The 25,313-nt window shown below is 36.6% G+C and overlaps 3 protein-coding genes across 6 annotated transcripts in view; 2 read left to right on the plus strand and 1 right to left on the minus strand.

Moving 5' to 3' along the window:
• Positions 1 to 19,579, minus strand: part of RhoGEF3 (Rho guanine nucleotide exchange factor 3) — a 174,316-nt gene extending 154,737 nt beyond the window's left edge. For 2 of the 4 annotated variants that reach the window (XM_031985518.2, XM_031985515.2), the window contains exon 1: positions 18,690 to 19,578. The gene's annotated coding sequence lies outside the window, so the exon portion shown is untranslated. Of the gene's footprint in view, positions 1 to 428; positions 568 to 18,689 lie in introns of those variants that run through there. The other 2 variants (XM_031985525.2, XM_031985516.2) reach the window with 2 other exon arrangements.
• LOC116430877 (venom acid phosphatase Acph-1) lies at positions 9,929 to 13,832 on the plus strand. The gene is made up of 7 exons (XM_031985526.2): positions 9,929 to 10,368; positions 10,548 to 10,655; positions 11,070 to 11,335; positions 12,018 to 12,174; positions 12,262 to 12,385; positions 12,479 to 12,693; positions 12,992 to 13,832. Exons 1-7 carry the CDS (start codon positions 10,279 to 10,281, stop codon positions 13,274 to 13,276), a joined length of 1,245 nt encoding a protein of 414 aa, XP_031841386.1. The 5' UTR covers positions 9,929 to 10,278; the 3' UTR covers positions 13,277 to 13,832.
• Positions 19,580 to 19,957: 378 nt separating the features above from the next.
• Positions 19,958 to 25,284, plus strand: LOC116430880 (nuclear protein AMMECR1). Its single transcript, XM_076367781.1, has 4 exons — positions 19,958 to 20,289; positions 20,934 to 21,044; positions 21,119 to 21,324; positions 21,741 to 25,284. Exons 1-4 carry the CDS (start codon positions 20,081 to 20,083, stop codon positions 21,905 to 21,907), a joined length of 693 nt encoding a protein of 230 aa, XP_076223896.1. The 5' UTR covers positions 19,958 to 20,080; the 3' UTR covers positions 21,908 to 25,284.
• Positions 25,285 to 25,313: the final 29 nt, after the last annotated feature.

The following is a 25,313-nucleotide window of genomic DNA, read 5'->3' on the forward strand; positions in this document are numbered from 1 at the left end:
GCTCAAGTATTATTGATATTCGAAGGACGATCACGTTACGTCAGGGCGAATTATGTAGGTTACTAGTCCAAGGTCTAACTTCGTTCGTGTCCTGGAACATAAGCTCGTTTGTACTCTGGATAATTTACCCGGACTTCCAGTGACCTATATTTTCAGTTTGTACCCTTATCCTAAACAAATCCTTGTGAACGTGCACTTCAAATCAAATATCAATCAAATACCAATACGTTTGTATGTTTTACTACATTTATGAAGCGATATGTTCTTTGCTATTTCATTTCTCCGGATTTTCAGTTCATCGTGGAATATTTTTATAATATTGCATATGCTGATTGTTTGTAACTTCTTTCAAATACTTTATCAATTATATCTTATATGCGCGAACGATACATGTTATATTCGAATTAAGAATTTCTTGTAAAGCGTACCTGTAACCATTTGAAACGTTTTATTTGTAAACAGAAGGGATTTGTACAAATACGTTCGAGTTTTTCTCGGTGATCGTTGAAAACTGATAAAGGCGAGGATCCAAAGAATAAAATCCATATAATGCTCCGAATCAAAGAATTAAATGAAGACGAATTCAGCACCTCACGACTGAATGAGTTCTATCGATTTCGAGCAAATCTACCGTGGTTCTCGCAGAAGGAAGTTGTTCTCGAACGTGCCTTCGCACTCAACGACGTCTGTCGATACGATATTCAATTCCATGGTATTGGATTTCCCTTCTCAGCGGTCTGCAGTCAGACTACAACTGCGAGACTGCAGTTCCAGTAGCTAGCAACGATGCGGTTCTATCAAGGGTGCGTCAGTTCCCTTTTTCTCTTGTTTTCCTGTTTCAACGTTCGCCAGACAACAGAGCATGTAAAAATATTTACAAGATCAGTTAGCGATCATTCAACTGGTATCATGATAATCTTTTAACCTTTTGCGCTTCAAAGCGTTTTCGTATTTTTTTTTCCAGGACTCGCGTCAATATTATTCAACTCACTCGTATTTCAAAATATTCTTTTCCAATTCATTAATGACATTTAAGAAACATGTTAGTAGAATAAAATTGAATGTTGAGCTTCTTTCGACTTATGATCGAAAAGTTAATGACTAATGTATCATTTCGACGCACTCATCATACAAGAAATATTTTGCGTTTCACTAATGATGGGAATACCGCTCGGGTGACCAATCATTTTTCTCGGGAAATGTAATCAGTTATTACCTCTGTGGATTCACTTGCGCCGGCCGGATATGACTACCTCAGTATTTTAATTAGATCGAGCTACTTTAATAAAGGCAAACGTATTTGCCGTTCAACGCTGTTTCGCACATTGAAAATTGTAATACAAAAGCGATCAGTAATTAGAAAAGCGACACATCCATACCTGGCTGCCACATTCACGGTAAGAAGCTCGTTTAATTTCTAACATTGTTGCCTATCAGTCTGGTACATCTATTATTAATTCCATACGTAATAATAGGAGCCCCGCTACTCCGAATTTCGCAGTGACGGGAAGGTTGAATTAGCAGTTGGATTAAAATTCATACAGATCCTTGAAAACAAGTTCAGGTACTGGCAGATCTCCGAGATAACGTTTAATATCACGGTCCCAATTAATGCGGGAATTAATTAATGCAACACTGCCTGACACACTGGAAATCTTGAAATTTATTTCGTATAAATTCGTGTTTCGTTCGGTTAGATGCGACGCGGCAGGAACCGATTAATCGAGTTAGTAATAAATTATGAAAAATTTCGTGCGTTATTTATGGAAATACGAAACAAGTCCGGCGTTGTAATTCATGCTCACGTAACGTGCTTATAAATGCACACGTCTACACTGGAGGCGGTAATTAAACATTCTGCACCTCTTCAACTTGTTACACGCCACCGCATTATACCATGATATTCTTTATTTTGAATTTATTGCCGATGATAAGCACCTGTAATCACAGTACGCCCACACCCATCAAGCTTTTTATACCTCGAACAAGATATACGAGCGTTTTATGCTGCACAAGTCATTAATACATTGTGGATCGATCCTTCTACTATTTTTCAACGTTACGTTCACTTTTATATCCGCTCCGAGTCACGTTTGACAGTTTAAGAGTGTACGTTATTGTAACGCAAAGAGAATTATTCCTTTGCATGGTCTACTAGTCATAAAGAATTACATACACGGTTCCCTCGCGTGTGGCAGACTGTTAATTGCGAGGCGAAGAATTCTTTGCTAATAACTCTTATTACGATGATTTTAAGAGGATTTACTTACAAAACTTTAATTCAGAACGGAGAAGAATTTGCATAATAGTATGCAGTATTTATAATTGCATTATATATATTATAATTGTGGCGCCACGTCAGATCTACGAGCTCCCCATCAGACCACGTGGACAGCGGAGGCGTTTCATCTGGGTAGCAGCATCCAGGAAAGGAACGTGCCCGTGACCCTTTGGGCCACACACCTGGACAAAATAGGAGCAGCGCAACCATCGCAGAGTTACCAGCGGTGGATTGTCGGAAGGGAACATCCAGCGCCAATCCAGTCCTTTCGATCTCATGCGACTTATAATAATTGATGACACGGATGGATGCCCTAGCATTCGAGAAACATATTCGATCAAATGATACGTTGTTTGAAAAATTTGACGCACTGAAAACATAAATGGAGATGTTAATTTTCGAAACCCCTAATGCGAAATTGCAAGCGCAGGAACGTTACACGTTTGAGAATTTGAATTTTGAAAGAATTTCTGCGGCCAAAAAGCGATTAGTAAGGCTTCGCGGTGATCAGACACCGTCGGCGACTTCGACTACTAACATGGCGAACGACGCCTTCGACCCACATCCTGGTACGCGTTTGCCAGTCATACAATTACTAGTATTTGACGAGGATTTTAATCACTGGATATGTTTCCGTGACACGTTCACTTCCTTAGTAGATAATGCAGAAAAGCTGTCGGATATAGATGGATTCAATTGTTTAGTGTACGCGTTAACGGATCCTGCAACACTCATTGTAGAGTCCTTTGGTATCTCAAGTCTTTCACTTTCATTGTTTATGTATATATTCATCAGCTCCTAGCATCGTATCATCATATTTTTACTTGTGATTCATCTTAATTATTATTTTATGTAGATTTACTACTCTCTTTCTACTTGTTTGTTTTCCTTCTACTTTTTCCATAACCAAGTTTGATACCATTTGGTAATTGCTTAGTTTATTTCTTTTATGCTATTTCTAAGTGGTTTAGACAGCGCGTTGAGCGGAATGCATTCATGGTTGACTTAGTTCTCCGCATCTGGTTTGTGTTAGCCACCAACGAAAATTTATTCGGCACACTATGTGCAAATTAACGAGGAGCTCGAATGATCCACACGATTGACAACGAGCAATCTCCACAATATTTCTCGACATTATTCTTAGATTGAAAAGTTTCTTTAGCCTTGATCATAATTTTTTTTTACAGAGAAAGATTCTGTAAGAGGCCGAAACGATATTGCAGTATAGTAATCGAGTTTTTCGCTTAAATGCATCGATCACGTTTCATAGTCAAACGAATTGATATATGTGCAATACCATTCATAAGTTTCTGGGCACTTTTTATCGTTATTATAATATAAATGTGTTACAGAAGAATTGTATTGTGGATCATTCATGGCCAAGTCCATTCAAGAATGGTTCAGAGTCAGAAAGCACTTAGTGGAAGCTCCCCAGGCCCAAGAGCTCGACTGGAACTAAAGTTATTCTCTTGCGAAGCTCCTTTTATAGACGACAGTCCAGTTGAGAAGTACGTTGCGCAGAAAATTGCGCAACAGTGTTCGAAAATGTTTATCCAAAAATATAAGTGTTACGATTGTTTAGCTTTTACTTCTATTTTCTTCCATTGACCATCGTAGTTCATCACTGTCAGCATTCTCTTTTATCACGAAAATCGTTGTCTACCGAAACTAGTAGAAAATTGATAACATGCGAATTTTATAATGAGTTTTTAGTTTTAATTTTTATATATCGAAGACGAACGATTTCACGTGTCGTCGCGATAGTCACACTAAAAAATCCAACTCAAGGTCGCAGAAGACTCGATTGTGAAATCGAATAGTCGATACATCGGTCGGAAGATGTATCGACGGATAATAGTATCATCGAACAAATCTCAAAACAGGAAAACGAACGATCAGAAGAAATCGCTGAGTGAAAACAGAAGAAGCAGCGACGATCTAACGGAATTCTTTGCATAAGGCGACGCGTCGCGTGTTTAGAGATTCATAAATGTCCGGGCAGCTAAGAATCGGAGGCTGCCTGAATTATGTATCTTCAATACAGAAGGATTAATCAACAGCTGCCAGATTGATCTCTGCAGACAATGGCTATTTCGATCGTGCCGGATAATTTATTTAGTTACACGGGAAAGAACAGACAACGGACGATGTTCTTAAAGCCTTTAAGGCAAGAATCACACGTTAAATCGCAGACACGTTTGTTCTCATCCCCCATGAATATCCAATGCGTCTACATGCATTTATTTATTTAGATAAGATAGTGCACTATCCGCATTGCACCTCGCGCCGTTTAATCCTTCCTCGTATAGTGTCATCGTAAGTGTCCCACCCTAGGAATAAAAAGCGGGCGAGAAACAAATACCATTAGTCGTCTATTCAAATCCGCGTCTTCTTCGTTTTTTTTCTTCTTTCAGTTTGCTTCGCGAAAAGCTTCATAAATTTTGAAATAATCTCGCAACGCCGTAGCGCCGGTCTCGAGCCGCATAAAACAGTCGCGCGAACTCGTGCCGAATCGCGGAAAGGAACGGCCGGAGTTGAAGCTTTAATGCGTCACCGACGACGGTATTCCTCTTTTATAGACAATTTTATGAAACCTCTTTTCGTGTAAGCATTCGCTGTGCAAAAACGCACGGACAACGCCGGGATCCTTGGCAGCCGGGGAGCATCCTTTTAAAAATTCATTAAGAACACAGGCGGTACGGTTGTTAGAGGTTATGGTCTCTTAAGACCGGTCCTCCTTTTTCCCCCTTTCCCTTCCGTTTTTCCTGCCTTCCTACTTAATATGCGCGTGTAATCGATGTGTCGGCTTGACAGTCTTAACTCCCAGGAGTAGCAGGTACTTAAGTACTTACTTTGTGGATAGTGTACTTAACGTTCTTCATTCATTCATCCTTCAATGCCAATTGTTTTTATTACAAATGGACGGTCAAGGTAATTGCCTAACACATTTCTGTCGATGTAATGATCAGAGAACTTTCGAAAGATCGAATGAGCAGTGGTAAGTAAATGCACGGGATGGGCATTTTAAAAGGACCATTTATGTCTGACTATTCTCAATGATTTAGTTAATTTAGAAAATGAGGAATGAAGAGTGAAATAAATGTACACTGTTAGCCTACAAGACAAGATCGCCCGATGATAACTGGAGATTTAGAGAACAGCTCTCGAGTGGAGTGTTAACGTAAAGCGGTGGTTTGTATCGGGCCGTTTTATTCAAGACACACCCACGACTCGCTGCTCTCGTAACGCTCCAGTGGGTTGGTCTCTTTCTGGGCCCCGTGAACCCCTCTGACGCGATTCATTGCTCATCAACGCCGAGAAATAGATTGTGCAGGATACCGTGAACGATCCGTCATTGTCACGGCACTCATGGATTTAGAACGGGGGAAACGAGATCGGATGTTGGGCATAGAAATGTGATTGGTCTGTACGATATGATTTCTTTTAATACGGTTCTATCCGGATCAAACCTTTTTTTTGTGTTTAACGTAAGTCATTATCACGACATTTATGGGTTTTGCGCGAGAGAAATGAGATTTCTATTTGGCTCGAATATAATCAAACAACCTTTGATGTTTAACATTGCACAGATTTAAAGGAAACCTGTAACAGTATCTCTGTTGCATAAAAAAGATTTAAAATATAAATGTTTGTTTTGGAAAGAAACTTCTGTAGCATATTAATCGTCTCATTTTAAAGGAATTTAATTTTTGGAGAGTGCTCATGGTCGATCATGTGGATCGTTTGAGCTTCTCGTTATTTTGCACATGGTGCGCCGACTAAATTTTCGTCCAAGGGTTCGAAGGACCACCTTCCCTTAACTGGGAAGAACTATATACGAATTCTGTTTCAATGCGATACTTTATTCGTGGTGCAAGATGGGATACTGTGTATCACTATGAGGTAACTAGTCTAGGATGTGCCTATGTCGACATTCGCAGTGAATCTGTCCTTCCCCTTACAGTTTTCTCGGAGTGGGGGTGTTGCTAAAAAAGAGCGACTTGCGCTAGTATGACTTCGGACTACAACTAACGGGTGGGTTGCGAAGAAATAACAATTTCGGTTTTGGCGAGCGATTAAAAGACTTCCGTATTCTGACACAAACCAGAAGCGCCTACATAATTTATTCTAAAAACATCCGGTAACACGTATTCTCGCATGATATACAGACAAAAAACGATCATTAATGAAGTCATCGCTATTATTCCGAATGGTCACACAAGACAATATAAATAAGATATTAAAAGGGGTTAATAAAGAGTGACGTTGCGAAGGGAATTCTGCATTTTTCTAACCAGGTGCTTATGTTGTAAGGAAAGGAGTTCATTGGCTTGTAACAAGAAACTCGTTTGATGTCATAAATTTCTCAGTGGAATAAAATAAGGTGTAATTCGTCGGACGTGTGCACGATCATTCATTGTTACATTTACATTTTGAATAATATATGGTTAGAATCACATACGTAATAATGCGTCACAATGGCGACGTTTATAGAACGCTCGTTCGAAAGGTTTCAGCGGCATTCGCGATACCGTAATAATTTCCATAGTGGTATTTTACGCAAAATGACAGACATATGACGCATTCTATTCGAATCAAACCGGAGATAATTGATGATTCCGCTTAGAATAATGGCACATGAACGTTCGCTTCGTTTCATCATTACTATAGATGCTCGCAGCGGCCACGTTTAAACAAAACAACCCATTAATTGAAGGTTATTTAGCAACAATCGATATTTCCATCACACGAGTCAGTAAACAATTAAGACGTCTGCTTAACGGTGATTTAATGAAAATACATAGCAAGATTGATGTCCTCCTATATATAATGACATTCAATTAAAGAGTAATTCTCTAATCCTTAATAAATCTTAATATTCAATATATCGGGTACAGTAGTTCCACGAAGAATCGAAATATAACAAAAAACAGGAAAAAATCCACAAATTTTTTGCAGAACAGCAAAGATAATATTTAATTTTAAATTAGCAGCCGAAAGTTATGACGCGTCCACGAACACCTCTCATTTATCCTTAATATCGAAACCGATCACATCAGACTTTATTTTAGCGACGGTATAACGTTCAAACACCGTGAAGTCATTCGAAAACGATTTATGAACTCGCACGCTACATTTGTAATTATTTCAAGAAATGCTGTAAGAGTCGTTGTTTACGTTACAGTTCCGTAAACAAAATAGAAAGTTTTTTATGTCTGACGTGAATTGACATGTTCGTGTCCTTATAGGTCCGAATGAAATTGCTAAAAGTAGCATAATGAACATATGTCAGAATCAATTATGTGTTTGTATTCGCGCGTATCTCTGAATCTCGTGCCTGGAAACGATTTATCATGCTCAGATGATCGGTAAAACATGGTAAATACTTTATTTTACAAGGAAACTGGACGTACTCACGTTATTTATTAACTAGCGAGTTCGAGGCGTTTTTCATGCGAAAATGAGAGAACGCGTCTTATTCTTTTACAGATTCGTATTCTTATTTTTGCTCGAAAGCAAATTGAATTCCACGTGTGCTCACAACATATTATTCAATGTAAAAACTTGAAATTCTTCAAATCCTTTAGAAACCGCAATCGCTTGATATTATCCTAGCAAAATTCCACGAAGTTCCCTGGAATCCTATATTAGGGAAAAAAAACAAGTGCTAATCCGAGAAACGCGTGAATAAAGTAGGATGATTGATATACTTAATTATAGCTATACGTAATATGATTAAAGAAATAATTGACGTGATGCACGTAATAGTTTTCCTGCAAAGTTTTCCGGTATTTTTCCTCTGAAGAATAGAGAAAATAAAAGCTGGAAATATAGAAATATTTAAGGAGTCAACTATCGAAGTTCAATGTTTCGTGCAATTTTTCACGTGCGCTGGAAAGAAAACCGTAAAAGGAATGCGTGACATTCAAGCACCCGGAACAATTTGTACGCCTAATCGCGAACATGTAGAACACCGCGATGTAAATATTACAAGGCGAATGGTCAATGCACCAACATAACTGTAATGTTGCAATCGAGTAAAGGTTAATGATAACAATCAGGCGAGCGTATCCTTGATAAACGCAACGGATATCTGCACTTACTATTGGAAACTTATGAAACTGGAACAACGTGTGTAGGCAAAGAATACATGATCGCCACTTGTTACATTTTGATCGACCTTCGAAAGGTGGACGTTCTCAATGTTTTCACAAACGACGTTTAAGTACGTTTAAATCCTCGGTTGTTAATTGATTTGGAATTACTTACGGAAGATTATTACCGTTCATAATTATTACAGAAGTTTTACACTTTACGCCGCTTTTAAATAGTAATTATAATCGTGACGTGTCATTGTAAATGACACTTTATTAAAATAGCTGACATCCTTTCCAATCGACAACATTGTAATTAAACGTATTATTAATCTCAGTTGCGTGCTTTACTTCTATTAAAGCCTAACGGGAGTAGTTAGATAGCGAAATAAAAACTGCTTCCTACAAGGATAAAGCGCACCTGAAAGAAGTTACAAAACGCAGATAATGAGGCATCAAGAAAGATCAAAGGTGGGAAACCAGTTAGGTGGAGGATAATAAATAATTGCTTGCATTGCTACATTGTAGTTTAGTTTCCAAGCGTGTGATGTAAAACGGTTCAACTTATCAAGTGTAACGGATTTATGTTGAACCCCTCGCGTCATAAACATTTCAATAAATATTTTTAATTGAATGAACACCGGCAATCTAGAGGTAAACGGAAAATCCAGCTGTCAGTGAACGTTAGTTCGCGGGAGTTGTTGAGGAAGAAGTGAAGAAAGTGTGATGTAAATATTTTCGTCGAATCGAACCTCCGTGGAGCTCCGGTTACCTGGCGGAAGTCTGACGAACGGGACAGGTTTTCCCCATGAATCGTGATCCATTATTGTTTGAAGAAATAACTTTACCTGAACTAATTAAAGCTAATCAGTGACAGTCCTTCTCGAGGATTTCTAAGATTCCCGTGAAAAAGAAACTCGTCTAGCGAGAAATATTTCGTAATTTCTAAGAACTCGTGTATATACTTAAATACCTTGATAAACAATAGCTACGTCTTCATGAATATTTTGTCAGAAGTTCTCACGAATCCTATTATAGATACAGATGAAACGGCAAACAGCCAATTATGTCTTAATAATGCTATCAATCAATATTCACCATATATTGAATCGAACTACGTATATTCTAATGAACCGCGTCTGAATATTCCGACACGATTGAATATATTATCATTAATCGCAATGTACGATATTTTATAAACAAAAAGCAAATACGAAAATTTGTACTCCTGAAAATCCGCGATCCTATCCCAATCCGAACCCGCGTGTCTCTTGATCTTACACACGACACCGGGTATATGTGAAACGAAGAATTCCAGGAACTGATTGAACAACCGTCGAAAACGTCTGACCGAGTCATTACCATAATAAATGATGTAACGATATATGAATACGAGTTTGTCGTTCGCTTTCTCCGCGCTCATTTAATTCGAAATGTCGGATTAAGTAACGTGGATCAGTCGGGAGATTCGATGTGTCGGTTGATCCGGCGGCGTGTCCGACAGGGGGCGTCCTCAAGGCAATCCACGATAATCTTTGTTTAACGATGAGACACGGGTTTCTCGTGGATATGAAGCCGAACCTGATGCATCCAGTCCGGGAGACAAGCTCGCCGCCGGATTTCCCATTCTTTGAGTGCGTGGCCTTCGAGCAGCACCACGAGTACCGCGACTCCGCAACGGGAAAAGGATCAACGTAACGAGCAAAAACGGCGAACCAACAATAAAAATCGAGGGAGCTGCAAACCTGTTCGCCAGTGTTCCTTATCCGCCCCCACTCGGCCAGCTGTTTTAGATAAGCGCCGGCAAGAATACACACTCCTTCGTAGATCGTCAAGAGAAATTGTGCATTCCGGACGTACCTGTCCTCTCTGCGCGTCGAAATCCAGTGCTGCGAGAGGAAAATGTTGCCGGGCCGATCGACGGCGTTCATCGCCGCTTTGTTCTTGATCAACGCAGTCTACTGTGATCTGGATTTAAAAATGCTTCACGTGGTAAATCATCGCCGGTCGTTCGCGAGAGATGCTTACTTTTTAACCGCGCGTTTGGAGCAGGACTATCTTTACGTAAACGCGAAAGTGAAAAATTTCGGAATTCCCTGATCGTTTCAAGTTATCGTTGATGAAACCTCTCCTTCGCAATTTTAACCATCGACTGTTGTGTTTTTTTTAAGGTATTCCGACACGGTGACAAAGTGCCTCATCGAGAATTTCAAAATTATCCCAGTGATCCCTACAAGGACCATTCGTACCATCCGATGGGCAACGGAGATCTGACGAATGTGAGTATTATTATGTGAAAAGGTGTTTGAAACAAACGTTTAAAGTCTGTGCTTAGGATTCTTTTTATCTGATCGCATTTTATACGACTTATTATCACAATTAAACACAGAATTTTATTCTCTTCGATCATTTCTAAAACTCGGATCGCTTGTCGTTTGTTCCGATATAAAGGAAACTGATTACGATCTAGAAAATCGAACAGATTTTTTGTACCTTTGAATTTCAATTACGAATAAATTACAGTTTAATTAATTGATTCCGCTTCGTACGTTCTCCCTTGAAGCACGCGGATCTCGGGAAGGTGAGATCCTGCTCGACTTCGATTCTCTTTGTATAAAACGGTGAAACAAACAAAAGGAACGTTGGAAAGATTATTGATACGATAAGATACGAATGGTGATTGTTTCATGCAGATAGGTAAGATGCGCGAGTACAGGATAGGCACAATGCTCCGTGAACGTTACAATCGATATTTCGGGCCAGACTATTGGCCGGAGAAGATCTACGCCCGATCAACGGACGTCCCAAGGACTCAATTGTCTCTCCAGCTAGTTCTGGCTGGATTATTCCCGCCCTCGGAGACGCAGACTTGGAATCCCCATCTACCCTGGATTCCGGCGTCCACGTTCTCTGTTCCCTATGAAACTGACAATCTCCTATTCCCGCATTACTGTCCCAGGTAATTCTTCTAGTGACTTAATTCATTAACGGAACAATGCAAAATGTTCGCGTAGAACACGGTGGAACAAGCAATTGTGCAATTAAACTCGATAAGAATCCGAATCGCGTTCATGCGTGTCGCATCTTGAAAAGATTGCACGAAGTTTTATTAAATGTAAAGAAAATTGTGTCATAAACAGACTGCAAATTATATTTTGTTTATATCAGCGTATGCATAAAATATTGAGTTGTCGGGAGAATCGTATCGGCATTGTGCGTCAGCCAATTAATGAATATGGCATTATAATTTCATTTCGTTAATTATATATTCAACACTGAAGAGATATACATTTTTATTCGCATTTTCATAAATTACTCCATAAAAAATTCCATCTACATAAAAATGTGCAGTTCGGGCCTGAATAATTTCCGATTCTTTTTTCCTCTTTTGATCTGTATAGTAGAGAGGTTATTTTTCGAATTGTTGTTCGTTGAAATTACTGGGAATAAGTTATTATCAAATATTTTGTATCTATAGCGGAAGACAATTCAGACCAAGCTAAATGAAAAGAAAAATTATATAACGCGAGCAATGGAAACGTTGTAAAAGATATATCTACTTTATCAGTCATTAAAAGTCATTAAAACTTGATATAAGCATCATCGTTCATCAAGGTAATTTCTTTCCCTTGTGTTTCAAGGTATAAAGAAGAATACAGTAAGTTCTTGCGGCAGCAAAACACGCAGGATATAGTAAACAAGTACAAAAGCGTGATGAGTTACTTGACCCAACACAGCGGGAAAGTGGTGAACACAACGTCCGGGGTATCTTATCTTTACAACTTATTCAAAGAACAGGTGATACTATCACGGTCCATCCTACACGACCATCAATCATTAACGTTCCACGTTTTAATTTAACACAGTGAACGATATCATTTCCAGGCAGCTCAGAACCTGAGCATTCCAAAATGGACTGAGGCGGTTTATCCGGCTCCGATGAAAGAAATAATAGCGTTGGACTTTAAACTCAGATCGTACACAAAGACACTGAAGCGTCTAAACGGAGGTACAAGAATATTCGACTTTTTTTTCTACTTCGGCAAGATCCGCTTCGCGACCAATGTCACAGTAATGAAATCCTTCCGATCGTTTCCTACAGGTATGCTATTACGTAAAATGGTCGAAGACATTCAGTTGTACAAGACAGGCAAATTGGAGCCGTCCGACAGGAATGCGTTCCTGTTTTCGGGCCACGAAGTGAACGTCGCAGCTGTGGCGAAGGCTCTGGACTTAGACGAACCCGTCATACCTGCATACGGATCTACAATTATCCTGGAAACACTGCGCGATAAGAAAAGAACTTACTACGTACGAGTAAGTATTCAATGATATTTCAGAAGCAGTTATAATCAAATAATCTACGCTGTAAAAAGTTAGAAGCTTCCGTGTCGAGGTAACTTGGGTTTCGATTTAGGTTCTCCAATCTAGGAAACGTTCTTAAATATTCGAAAATATTTTTATAATTTAGAAAAAATTCGGTATTTACTATTCGATGAAATGGAAACGAAATTATTAACTTACTATTATAACTAAGACTTGAGGCAACATTACAGTAGAGAAACTGATTTAATTATATAATTGGATGTATTTATAACTTATGCTTTGCTAACAGGTTTTACTCTGGACTGGTGTCTACGAACAACTTATAATTCAAACGATTCCTGGGTGCACGGAATTGTGTCCGTTCGATCAGTTCCTCGAGATAGTAAAAGACGTATTACCGACCGACGAAGAATACAGTTGCAATTCCAATGGAACAATCAACGATTTGAGAAACAAAGCAGTAAAGGAGTCTATATGTTCCTCAGCAGCAAACGCAGTCGTTGGCAAATCTTGGTCCTACCTATTACCACTTGTTTCTTTCGCAATTTTTTCTGCGCATAATATCAACCATTGATTCTTAGAATGGTCCACAGAAGATTATACTAATACTGGTTCCGATTATAGATCCACATGAAATAGTTTCCGATATGTTTGTAATAAGTTAGAGTTGTATTACTGATGTATAGAGTCAGGCTTCTATCTATATGTACCTTAATTAGACCGCGGATGTCGAACACAAAACCCGAACTTCGTGAAATGTTTCATAAATTTTTTATCTTACTTATAATAAGATAAAGTTTTCAAATGAAACAAAGAGTTAAAAATTTATAATTTCTATAACATCCACGGTCTAACTGTAACGAATGGAAAAGTATAGAAGTAGTGACATAGCTATAGAATTACCGAGATAAAGGTTTGCCTTGTAGTGATAATTTAGATACTCTTTGAAAGTATTACCATTACATACCGCAATGTAAATGTAACCTCTAGTCACAATTGTTCGCCGTAATTACGTTATTCTTTTCGTTTTTTAAATCATAAAGTTATTAAATTTCAGTTATATGTGAGAGCATTTGAACATGGGAGAGATGTGAATGAGAAAACCAACAGAAAGAAATGAGTTAAACTGATTGGCATCACTTTTATTCCCCAGATGTTCAATGAAAAAAGAAATATCGTGACAAAATACAGTAACGACGTAATTATATTAATGTTAGAGAATGAGATTAAATATGTGTAAAATTAAATCATGCTTATACCTTTTTTAGATCGCAAAATGTCACCTAAAAGTAAAATCATTCGTTTGAAGCTCATCTAATAACCACTCTGTACAATTGAAACGCCGAATTTGAGAAACGGTGGACGACAGCGAGCCCGATTTGCAAATCAACGATTCGATTCTCCTATTTCCGTCCAGGTTAAAGGTTCAAGAACCTCTGTCGGTTACGAATAGACAAATATTTATCGATTCGGGGCGGTATTTTCGAATGGAATAATAGTTAGAGCAAGGCAGAAGTTATAGAGCCACGAATCTCCTTTATCATCACGAAATAAACCGCGATGAGTGCTAAAAATAATGAAAACTTTTCCTCAGCGATGACTTTTTACGGTCCAAGAACTTCAATTCGCTGTCGGTGGTACGTAGAAAAGGGTCTCTGCACTCCCTCCAAGGTGGTTCACCTTACGCGATCCACGTGCGATTACGTATTTAACAGATGCATAGAGGCAAGAACGCTCTCATAAAACTAATTCGCATAACACAGTGCTATCAAAATATGCTGTGACATGAAATTCAACCACGTCGAATTACACAAAAACAGTAACATTATTTTTACACCGAATGAGACACCCCATTCCCGTTGAATATTCTAATTTTCGAAATAACAAAAATATAGTTCATAACAGCCTATTTACATCCGGAACGTCTCAATTATGGCGAACGCTTTAAGCATGACTGCAACAAGATCCCCGAGCAGAAGACTTGGCGGTTCGTGCAGAACATGTTATACAATTCAAACAGTAACACGGTTCAAGCAACCTGAGCGCTAATTTGCACAAAATAACGCGTACACGTGGATGAAGCAAGGTACGTCAGTAAAGTGAATCACTCGAGCGTACTGTCTGAACAACTATTTAATGTGCAATATTCCTCTGGCTAATCTTTACCATCCAGAATGCAATTATTTTCTCAGCTGCATAAAAAACATAGCATTGATTGAATTAAGATATTGTAGGTGTCACAGTATTATAATTCTTCTTTAAAGGCCCGTTATGATCTCGGAAATCCGTGAAGTCGGCACCAATGGGATCCCAAAATTAGTTTCAATGGTAATCCGTGGATACAAGGCGTCTAGTGGATCAGCTAATAAAAAAAGTGGGTTCTAATTGGTTCCAACTTGGTCTAGATTATCAGAGGTATGTGTTAGATGCCAAAAGCCAAGGATCTCTGAGACTGGAGGGCTAATAGAGGCCAGAGACCCCGGTAGCCTAGTACTGACAGGATCTTGGAGTCTAGATCTTGTGAGGACACAGCCTCCAGCAAACTAGCCAAAGGGTCTAGAGGTTTCAACTTAGTCTAGACTATGGGTTCTAAATATTAGATGCCAAAGTCATGAGATGCTTGATGCTGGAAGCGTGTTAAAGTTTTAATTACGCCTCTGTTAATAATTGCGTCTATTAATTTGAATCTTTTGAATCTAGATGGTTCTGATTCAGCGTTCCCAGTTTTAAAGTTATTTTCTGTCGATTTTCTTGGTTTTCGTGTCCCCTCGTTTTTCAGTTTTATATTTGCTCATAATTTTGTTGAGTGTTCGAATGTTGTGACTTCAATCTGTACGCCCAGAATTATTTTCAGTGCCCGTAATGGACAAGAATTTTAATTTTCTGTTTTCTGCGTTTCTTATTGGGCTTGATATGGAATACTTAATTCCAAGAAAAACATTTGTTATAAATTATACATGTATTTGTCCTTTACTACGCTTACATCTACAAATCTATAATTTCACGTATCCGTTAGGAGGCTCCATAACGTTTTGCTTACATAACTATATACAATGTGGGATATTGTAAAAGGTAATCTATGATAATTACATGAGAACGATTGAATGAAGATCGCCTAGGGTTCGACGATGCATATAATTTCACATCGTGGTAGACTCAGCAGCAGTGTCGGAGGGCGGAGAACATGTGGGAATATTCATTCAACGACAACGCAGACACTGATTCGTCAAGGCGGGGATTTCCCAATAGACGCGTGATTATACGAAAGATAAACGAAGGTACCGACTGACGAATAAATATACTGAAGATATCCTTTAAATGCACCGTTTGAATACTGAATTCGCGTAACTTCATAATGCCGTGTAACCGAAGGTTTCTATAATACAAGTCCGAGCATTAAATTATATTATATTTAACAATCGTTTATCTAAATGTAGAAACTATGAAAACTGCTCCGCTTATCATTAATCAATAAAGAAACTTTCACGCTAATCGAAATCCAACCGTGATGCGTTTAAAATTTCCTGGTAATGCTTTCACTTGGATCTCGAGTCTAGAACAACTAGCATATCACGTTTCTCTAGACCTTACGGTGGAGTCGTCCTTGCTAGTGCGAAGAAGGTCAAGGTGGATCTCTGTGGATTCACGGTAAAGCCGCATGCTCTGCTATTAAGATTGCCACTGTGTTTGTACCAGCGAGTCATAAGCAAAAGTGTTTTTGACATCATTACGTAATTGAAAAAAAGGGGAAGCCGCTTTTCGTGGGAGAAGCCTATTGCGAGATTCGTCGGCGCGTGGAAGAAAAGAAATGAGGCGAAATTGAAAGGGATACTGTGCACGGCAGGTACACAGGCAGAGCCTTGTTGCAATCATTGAAAAGAATGACACGGGAAGAGCATTGTTCGTGCTCTACGACAAGATCCGTACACACGTACACACCTTCGCCGATTCTTTCGATGTTTCTCTTGCGTGCTAGAATGCAATTTTCCTACGTAAGAGGACTCGTCACGCGTTAATTGCGACAGGCGTAACCTTCGATTTTTCACGATAACTGTTTGATGTATCTTATGATGTAGACTTGTCATATTACGTAGATTTAACTCTGACCGTGGACAGGTGTAATGATTACTTATACATTATCAACATGCGATCAGAGTTTAGCGTGCTCACGTTGGTTTTCGATTAGTATTCTCAAATTTTTCTCCAACAAAGTCTACAAATTTCTGTATTTTGATTAAAATATTTATACTTCTATCGAAATCGAACGAAATTGTATTTCTATAAACAAAATTCCAGTACCCATTGGTTGCTTGATTTCCTCACTACTCGGAACTTTTGTTCCGAAGCCTAAATGGTGAAACCGCGCTGCAGGGTGCGTACGAGTGCATTATCAACACCAACAGCAACCACGTTCAACTAGTAAATGGGTTTTGTGTGTCTCTGAGTGAAATAGGTCAACGGAGAATTAGAAATCTGTCTCTAAATCCGAAATATGTTAAATAATTTTGCACGCAGTCACTTGGACATTATTGCTTTAAATTGAATAAAATATCTTTACGTAGCTCGAAGTTACGTAACCAAAGATCGTAATTTTTATTTATGGCCTTGCACGAAATTATGTTTTTCCCAGGCATTATACAACTTGAATATACTAAACATTTCATGCACCGGCGCGCTATTCAAAAGTGACAGTGAAATATCAAATCGATCAGCAGCCGTTTTGGAATTATAATTACTTAACGCTACTTAAGGCGTGATTCGATCGCACACCGATACAGCAGAAGTGCAGATAATTGCGAAGCGTGAATTGGAACGTGTGATGCCTGTGTCAGCGATGCCCATTACAGTGATAAGTATCGTGAAGCCGGTCGAGATGCATTCTCAAACGGTAACCCGGAACGGTCAGACAAACGCATTTCGGATCATCCAACATTAATAAATCATAATTGTCACTCGTACGTACTAAATACTGTTCAAGAACTCTTCATATTTATTTTTATTGGATTGAATTAAGAGAAATCATATTGTTATATCCTTTACATTTAATGAACTTCACATTTAACATCATAATGAAGCTTGCAAGAAAACCTATAAACCACCCCGCACATTATACTTCTTTTCTAAGCATTAGCTCTGTAAAAATGTTACAAATTAAAGAAAAGTTTAAACTGAGAAATAATTAATTCATACATGAAAAATGTATTTCTAAGAATCACTACTGTGATACTGCGTTTGGTCACTTTAAAATAGTCGCGATATAAAGATGGGTTCGTAGAAACATTAGAAGGTTACATTTTTGTACGTCGTTGAATCTAGTCCGCGACAACATATATAGTACTCCGTTACAATTTAATTATCACAGTCGAAGTAACAATTGCATTTGTAACACGTATATGTATAATATTTTAATTGTTACTCGTAAGCGTGTGACCTTGAAAGATTGGAAAGCGTTCTCGAAGTGGCACAAAAAAACTAAACAGACGTGCCAAAGTAATGTGAAGTATTATTAAAGTTTCTGTTAAACAAATTGTTTTATATTATAAATTTTTAAATGAACTACTCCAAAATTTGTGAAAAATTGATCGTTTTTTCAGCGTAATTAAAATATTTTCATGCATATTTTTCAAGAATTGCCTAATAACGTTCGCGCTTTCGAATTTTCCGTTCAATGAATATCCTTGCGAGACCTCCATTATCTATTTGAAATAATCTGACTCGAGCCGCACGTAAGATTGCGTAAATGCGACTCACACACCTGAGCGTTAGAAGCATTATGACACATTTTATATAACGTGTTCAAGTATAAATTGCACGCAACAAATACAAACACGATCCAAGTAGCATGCGTGCTCGCGCGCGCGCGCACTCGAGCGCGAATGTGAGACGAGATTGGAAATGACCATCGCGAACGAGATTCGAATAATGCAATACACACGTATACGCGGGCACACATAAACGTGGAATAAATATAGAAGCAAAATCCTTACCTATTTTGCTCTCGTCAACACTGTACAATTCTTCTTGTTCTATCCATCGCTGTGTGAACTCCGCATAAAAAGCGCTTCAAACACACACCCGTTCGTAACTATATTTCACATACTACAATAGTTTCGAGATTGAACACAGAGTTGTGTAAAATTTCGGTAAAATTTCGTACGGTATTCAAAGTAATATTTTATCCGATACCGGTTCGTCATGGTTGATCGATTCGACATAGCATTGTTAGCTTTTATAACGGTTGTGGTTTAACGGGTATTCGTTTCGTTGCCGCTTATTTTCATCAACCGGACAGTCAATATTTATATTCACACGAATGGTACGGCTAGCACTATTTGTTGTCACACGGTACCATCACAGTTAACGATTAGGTTACGACTGTCCAGCTCGTTTTGTTTTCTGGGAATGCAAACTTCCAACGAAAAATGAACACTTTGTTATTTCACTGGACACTTGGCAGAAAACGTACAACCGTTATGCCATAAACCGCGGGTACATGATGTCAGCTGTCAGAAAAAATATAGCCACTTGGCAATGTACCGGACAGCTACAAGCAAGTGCACGTTGCCAGGTTGAATCTGCTGTCACGCCTCGGGCTCCTCCGGTGCATCGTGAGCAGGTGCCAGGTAAGAGGTTAGAAAAGTCGGTGCCCTCGGCATAGTTTCTTCTCCAACCAATTGTATTCGACGTTACTTGTTAAACATAATTAATTTCTTCTGTGTTTATGTTTCAAATGCTAAAGGATTCTCTTCGCGCGTTTCAATACTTGAACAACCATTTTCTTCTTACACCGAGTGCATCGAGTAGCTTAAGTAAATTAGACACTTCGGTAAACGTATACACAGTGGCACATCCAAATTGCACATACATATAACTCTGCTATCAAACAGTATTATTTTCCATTTGTACATATTATATCAGTAGTGTATGAATTTGAATATAATTGTAATATTTTACTCCAAGGAAAATGTACCCCGTATCGTTTCCATTTTGCAGCATTGTTAATGTCTTAATAATTGTTTTAAAAAGTATATATTTAAAGTTATCTTACGTTTTGTGTAGTTCCAAAAGAGTTAGAATAATAGAATATATTAAGCGAAGCATTGAACTCGCGTTGTCTCCTTTTAATTAACCAATTCGAATAATTTTTGTACGGAAGAAACCGCGTGTACTGCCGCCAATTTTCAAGTTCAATTGTTCGTCGTCGAGTGACCCAACAAATGGCGCACAATGAAACAGCTGTTTCAGCGAGCACGAGGACATCTAACGGAACGCGCGCGTAATTAAGCCCGCGACGACAGGGAAGAATGAGAGACGAGTGGGTTGAGGACCAATCGTATCCGTAGCAGTTGCGTCCGTCGTCAGAGTCGATGAAGGAAACATGGCTGCAGGTTGTTGTGGAACGAAAAAGCAAAAGCTGAACAATTCATCGAGCGCTCCATGCAATGGTTCGGTATTACAAAATGGCACACAGCTGAGGAATGGGCTAATCGTGAAACCCGAGATGGGCTTTTTTTGTTTTGACGTTTTGTATTGCCAACTACATCAACTTGATCCTCCAAAACCGCCCAACTTTAGCAATGAAGCTTTGTAAGTAATGTTTTTTGACGATCGTTATTCGCTTTTTACTTCTTATGCTTTCTTTCATATTACAGTCTTTTGCTTTTCTTTCTGTTTTGTGTCATATCTTTCCCTTTTTCTCTCTCCCTCCTCCCCCCCACCTTACCTCTTTCTGTTTTCCTCTTTCACATGTCCGTGCCTTCAGCTGCTCTTATCCGAATGTTTTATACTTATCCCTCCTTAAATTTCTTTGTTACTATATTCGATACATCTCATCTTATATTTTACAAGATGAAGATTGAAATATCTTACACTTGCTTGGTATCACCCGGAATAAGCATGCTATTTAAAGTGTTTACAAACATTTCTGATCTGTTTTGTTTTTTAAATAAAAACCAAAAATGCTTATTTTACTTTATTTTATTTTGTTTTTTTAAAGAAAAAACAATTACCACCTATGTATTCATAATAGTATAGGAAATATTATAAGCAAATTTTAATAACCAAAAGAGTTCTATTCTAAAACATTACATCTATTGCTGTTGTTGTAATAATAAAATTGTTATTATAATGAATGTGTTACACTTACATGTATTATTTTTATTTATAACTAAATTCTGTTAAAGAATATTTGTTACAATATAATTTATAAATTTCCTTGTTTATTGTTTTAGTCCATTGTTTGTTACATGGACAATTGGAAAAGATATGAGGTTAAGAGGATGTATTGGTACATTTAATGCAATGCAGTTACATGCAGGATTACGGGAATATGCAACAACCAGGTAAGATTAGTGTATATTTATTTCCAACAATGTTATTGTCATATATGTTTAAAGACATTAGATACTTTCCAAAGTGCATTCAAAGATTCACGTTTTAATCCTATAACACGAGAAGAACTTCCACGGTTACACGTAAGTGTCTCTATATTGAGACACTTTGAAGATGGTGTTGATTATTTAGATTGGGAAGTAGGTGTTCATGGAATTCGTATAGAATTTCATAATGAAAAGGGTAATAAGAGGACTGCTACTTATTTACCTGATGTTGCAACAGAACAAGGTTTGTACATTTTATTTGTACACCTGATCCTTAATTTACGTGAAAATCCATTCCATGTGTATTCATTTTATTGTCTGTTGGTACAAGAGAAAAAATATTAGAAAAAATAGTTGGTATAAGTTTAAGAAATACATATTTATTTCATAGGCAAACAAAAGAAATCATAATAATGACATTTCAGAAAACAAATGTACATTTTATTCTGTTACTAAATTCAAATTGTGCATAAAAACTATCACTTAAATTGAGGATCAGGTGTACTAGATTAACTTATAATTATGAAAAGGACATTATTACTATAGAATTTTAACTTCATTATGACAAAATATTAACCTATGTAAAGTAAATTAAGAAAATATATTTTTCAATGCTTGATGTACATAATTACATTGAAAAGCAATATATATTATGTCTAGGGTGGGACCAAATACAAACAATAGATTCACTGTTACATAAAGGTGGTTACAAAGGATTGGTCACTCCAGATATTAGGCGTAGTGTGAAGTTAACGCGATATCAAAGTGAAAAAATTACTGTAAGCTATCAAGAATATATGACACACTGGCATAACCGAAGATGCTAGCAGCTGGCCTGGGGTCCTAGTCAAGGACCCCAAGTATTTCAAAATTCCATTGAAGTTCACTCTAATACAGACAGTCCTCATTCATCTCACTTACCATGCACCAATACTCAAAATAGTTCATATTTAACCAGTCAACAAACTGGATTAATGATGACACAACGTAGTCATCCTGCATCATTCATACATCCTCTTCCAATGCCTCCTATTTCTCCAGTCATGGTACCTGTGTGGGATTATTCATCATTTTGGTGGGATCAAACAGGTCCATCTTATCCTCCCTTAAATCCACAGATACACCCCCCTCCTCCTTGTGTTCATCGTTTTTCATCACAAGAACCCGCAGATCGTGGGGTTCGCAAACGAAAATGACATTGGAGGCGGCAACTATTCGCTATTTTTCATTGTTTGAAGTGGTGCCTATTGTACTTTGTATGTTTCTGCATACACAGTTTTCCTTTTATTCTGCCACAGAGTCCTCCTTGAGAGCAGACATACTTTGTGTATGATGGCATTGTTTTATTCCTCTATCATTTTTACAAAATATGTGAATAGCTAATATAAAAATTAATATCAATAGTCATAAGATATTCTGAAGAAAGCTCCGATTTTTAAATGCTTATTAAAGCATAATTATTTATCATTATGCGCTTCTATTCATTTATACGTTCAATCATAATAAAAGTATAATTTTAGTGCTGCCATCATACTTATCACATGTCCATTTACACTAATGTCTGCAGTATACGAGTGACGTGAACGATTTCATAGCACAGTGATGCTGCCTGCAATTCACTGCCTGCTTTACAAGATATAATGTACAAATTCACGCGAAAAATGTGTTTCTATTATTCCTATACTACAATGAATATAGAATATCATTCTTAGATCTACATATACGAATATTTAAATGAAGGGTGAATGAACACAGGATTTTCTATTAATACTATTTCTTGTGTTAATATTCTTTTAAGTTATATGCAGCGTGCAGTTATTAGTGTTGCAGTCTAAGTTTTATCTAATTATATATTTCATGTCAAGCTGCAACTGATTCGCGTGACAAATTATGATTTTATAAATTAAGCAATTTGTAAAAATGATATTCTTCATTCCTTCAGAATAATCATATGTGGAAAAACTTTTTAGTCTCCTTTCTTGTTGTTTTTTATATATGATGATTGATTTATATAACGGATATGCTGATTTTAAATTCATTGATCCGAATTTCTTTGTACTAATGGTATAAATAAATGATTTCTATCACTTGTTAAAGTTGTCCAAAATATTTAGCTATTTTATTATGCTTTTTTCTTATACCATTGTTACATTGAAGTTTACTTAGAAAGCTAGTTATATTATGGTCCAGAGTTTTATTACAATAAAGGATTCTATTTTTTAGTGATAGAGTTAATGCATAAATCAGGAGAAGAAATGGTTTTAACAGTAATTGTTAATATGTATTATATTTATTGTATTGATAGAAACATGTATTGGCTCTTCTAAGTTGCATGAAAATGGTTTCCAGAATTTGTAAATGAAAGTACAATTAACATATTATTGATTTAGTACTGATATACAAGTTCTGAAAAACTAATATGAAATTGATAAAAACACCATTACATTATCTATACAAGAAGAAATTGTAGAACCATAACCAGAATTAATACTATAGTTTTGATTATTGTAAATTTTATTTAGTAATTCTTTAAAAGTATTTTGATAATAAAAACAGATGATAACAATTTATGTTGTGATAGATATCATAATATAATAGACTTCAAATTGTAATCTATGCATTGACAATTAATTTCATTATAGGTAATCATTTATTTATATAAAAATAAAAATGTTAGTATATGTTTATGTAATGTTCAGTCTTATTGTTGTTAGTGTAATAAAAAGATTTTCAGGGACCTCTACTGTAAGAGAACAATGGACTGCATTATAACTATACAACCCATTCACAGTGTGAAAAAGATTCAGATAAAGCATCATGTACAGAAGTATTTAATTTTATAAAAATTTGGGTAAGGCTGTACATTAAAATTTTTGCTCCTTTCTCTGATAGAGTAAGCAGCTTTAATCCCTGTTGACTTTGTCTAAATAAAAATCGTTGTTCCTCATCATTTTATTACACTGTGAAAGGGTTATAGTGTATGGATAATAGGTGTAACATAATTGTAAGCTAAAATACGATGATCTCATTGTGATTCTAATTATTCTCCAACTCTGAAGTCATAAATAGAATTGCTGTTGCTTTGTACACTCTACTTATCTCATTATTCTGTTTTCATTTAAATTAAGGCATAATTAAGACACATTAAAGCAAATCACTGCAAGTTTCTAAAAAGTCCAAAATATGTTCTTCCATTTGCTCTAACATTTAATTTTTCCAATCTTCTATACTCATTTTCGTTTAGATTTTTATACAGTGCTAACTTATTCATTAATGTTGCTGTAGTAAACGTAATTGGTAATAGTAAGGAACATCATATTTTTGTGCAATTAGTTATTTGATTTTATTACCATTAACGAGTATTATTTAATAGTTTGTTCCTAGAATTTAATTGTGCTACAACTTTATGTGTACAACGTCCAATTAACTGCCAGTTACATACTTAACTATAAAGTATTCAGTACTTGCATAATAATTGTATGTACTCGATTTGTGACAATAGAATATATTAATTCTTTTATTAAAATCCATTATAGATTTAATATAAATATATTTGATATTAATATTTGTGAATAATAATTAGTAATTATATTAAAAAATATATATATATAAGATGCACATACATTTGGATAGTTATTGACTGTTAATTATAAATAAGTGTGATTATATTTTTAAAAAAATCATTATGAAAATAAATTAACTCTAACATTTGTGTCGAATTAATAATTGCTTATCAGTTATAAAAGATTTTAAAACATATAACTACTATTTTTATGCATAATAGTAATTTTTCATGAGCATATACATAAAATTTAACGTAAAATTAAATACAGTTGGACAATGAATGAATACAGTGATATGTATGATTATGAGAAACAATTTAATATATTATTCTAAAATTAAAATATATTGTTAATATGTTTTTACAAATAAAAAGATGTAGTGTGCTTGGTATCAAGATTATGTTAAATAATGCACATATAATAATACATTCCTTTATAGAGACGATAAAAATCAAAATTTTACGACGAACAAAGCATAAGAGACAGTATCGATGACTTATATAATTGGGGAAAATAAAGATTTTATATTATCAACTTAATTGTTTCAATACCCTTTTCTTCGTTCATACTATATTTTTGGAATTATAGCATAGCTACTTAGTTAATTAATCATGGAATAATTTTATAAACTGTGATGCCATTTAAGTCTATATTAACATTTAGGATCCAT

The sequence above is a fragment of the Nomia melanderi genome, chromosome 5, assembly GCF_051020985.1.
Source record: "Nomia melanderi isolate GNS246 chromosome 5, iyNomMela1, whole genome shotgun sequence".
Taxonomy (NCBI): Eukaryota; Metazoa; Arthropoda; class Insecta; order Hymenoptera; family Halictidae; genus Nomia; species Nomia melanderi.

What these genes read in the sequence shown, in the direction of transcription:
- LOC116430877 (XM_031985526.2), top strand. Translation starts at nt 10,279, where the DNA reads ATGTTGCCGGGCCGATCGACGGCGTTCATCGCCGCTTTGTTCTTGATC. An exon ending in ATTTAAAAATGCTTCACGTG is followed by an intron (nt 10,369 to 10,547) that starts GTAAATCATCGC and finishes GTTTTTTTTAAG; the next exon opens with GTATTCCGACACGGTGACAA. An exon ending in ACTGAAGCGTCTAAACGGAG is followed by an intron (nt 12,386 to 12,478) that starts GTACAAGAATAT and finishes CGTTTCCTACAG; the next exon opens with GTATGCTATTACGTAAAATG.
- LOC116430880 (XM_076367781.1), top strand. Translation starts at nt 20,081, where the DNA reads ATGGCTGCAGGTTGTTGTGGAACGAAAAAGCAAAAGCTGAACAATTCA. An exon ending in AACTTTAGCAATGAAGCTTT is followed by an intron (nt 20,290 to 20,933) that starts GTAAGTAATGTT and finishes TTATTGTTTTAG; the next exon opens with TCCATTGTTTGTTACATGGA. An exon ending in TGATGTTGCAACAGAACAAG is followed by an intron (nt 21,325 to 21,740) that starts GTTTGTACATTT and finishes TATTATGTCTAG; the next exon opens with GGTGGGACCAAATACAAACA.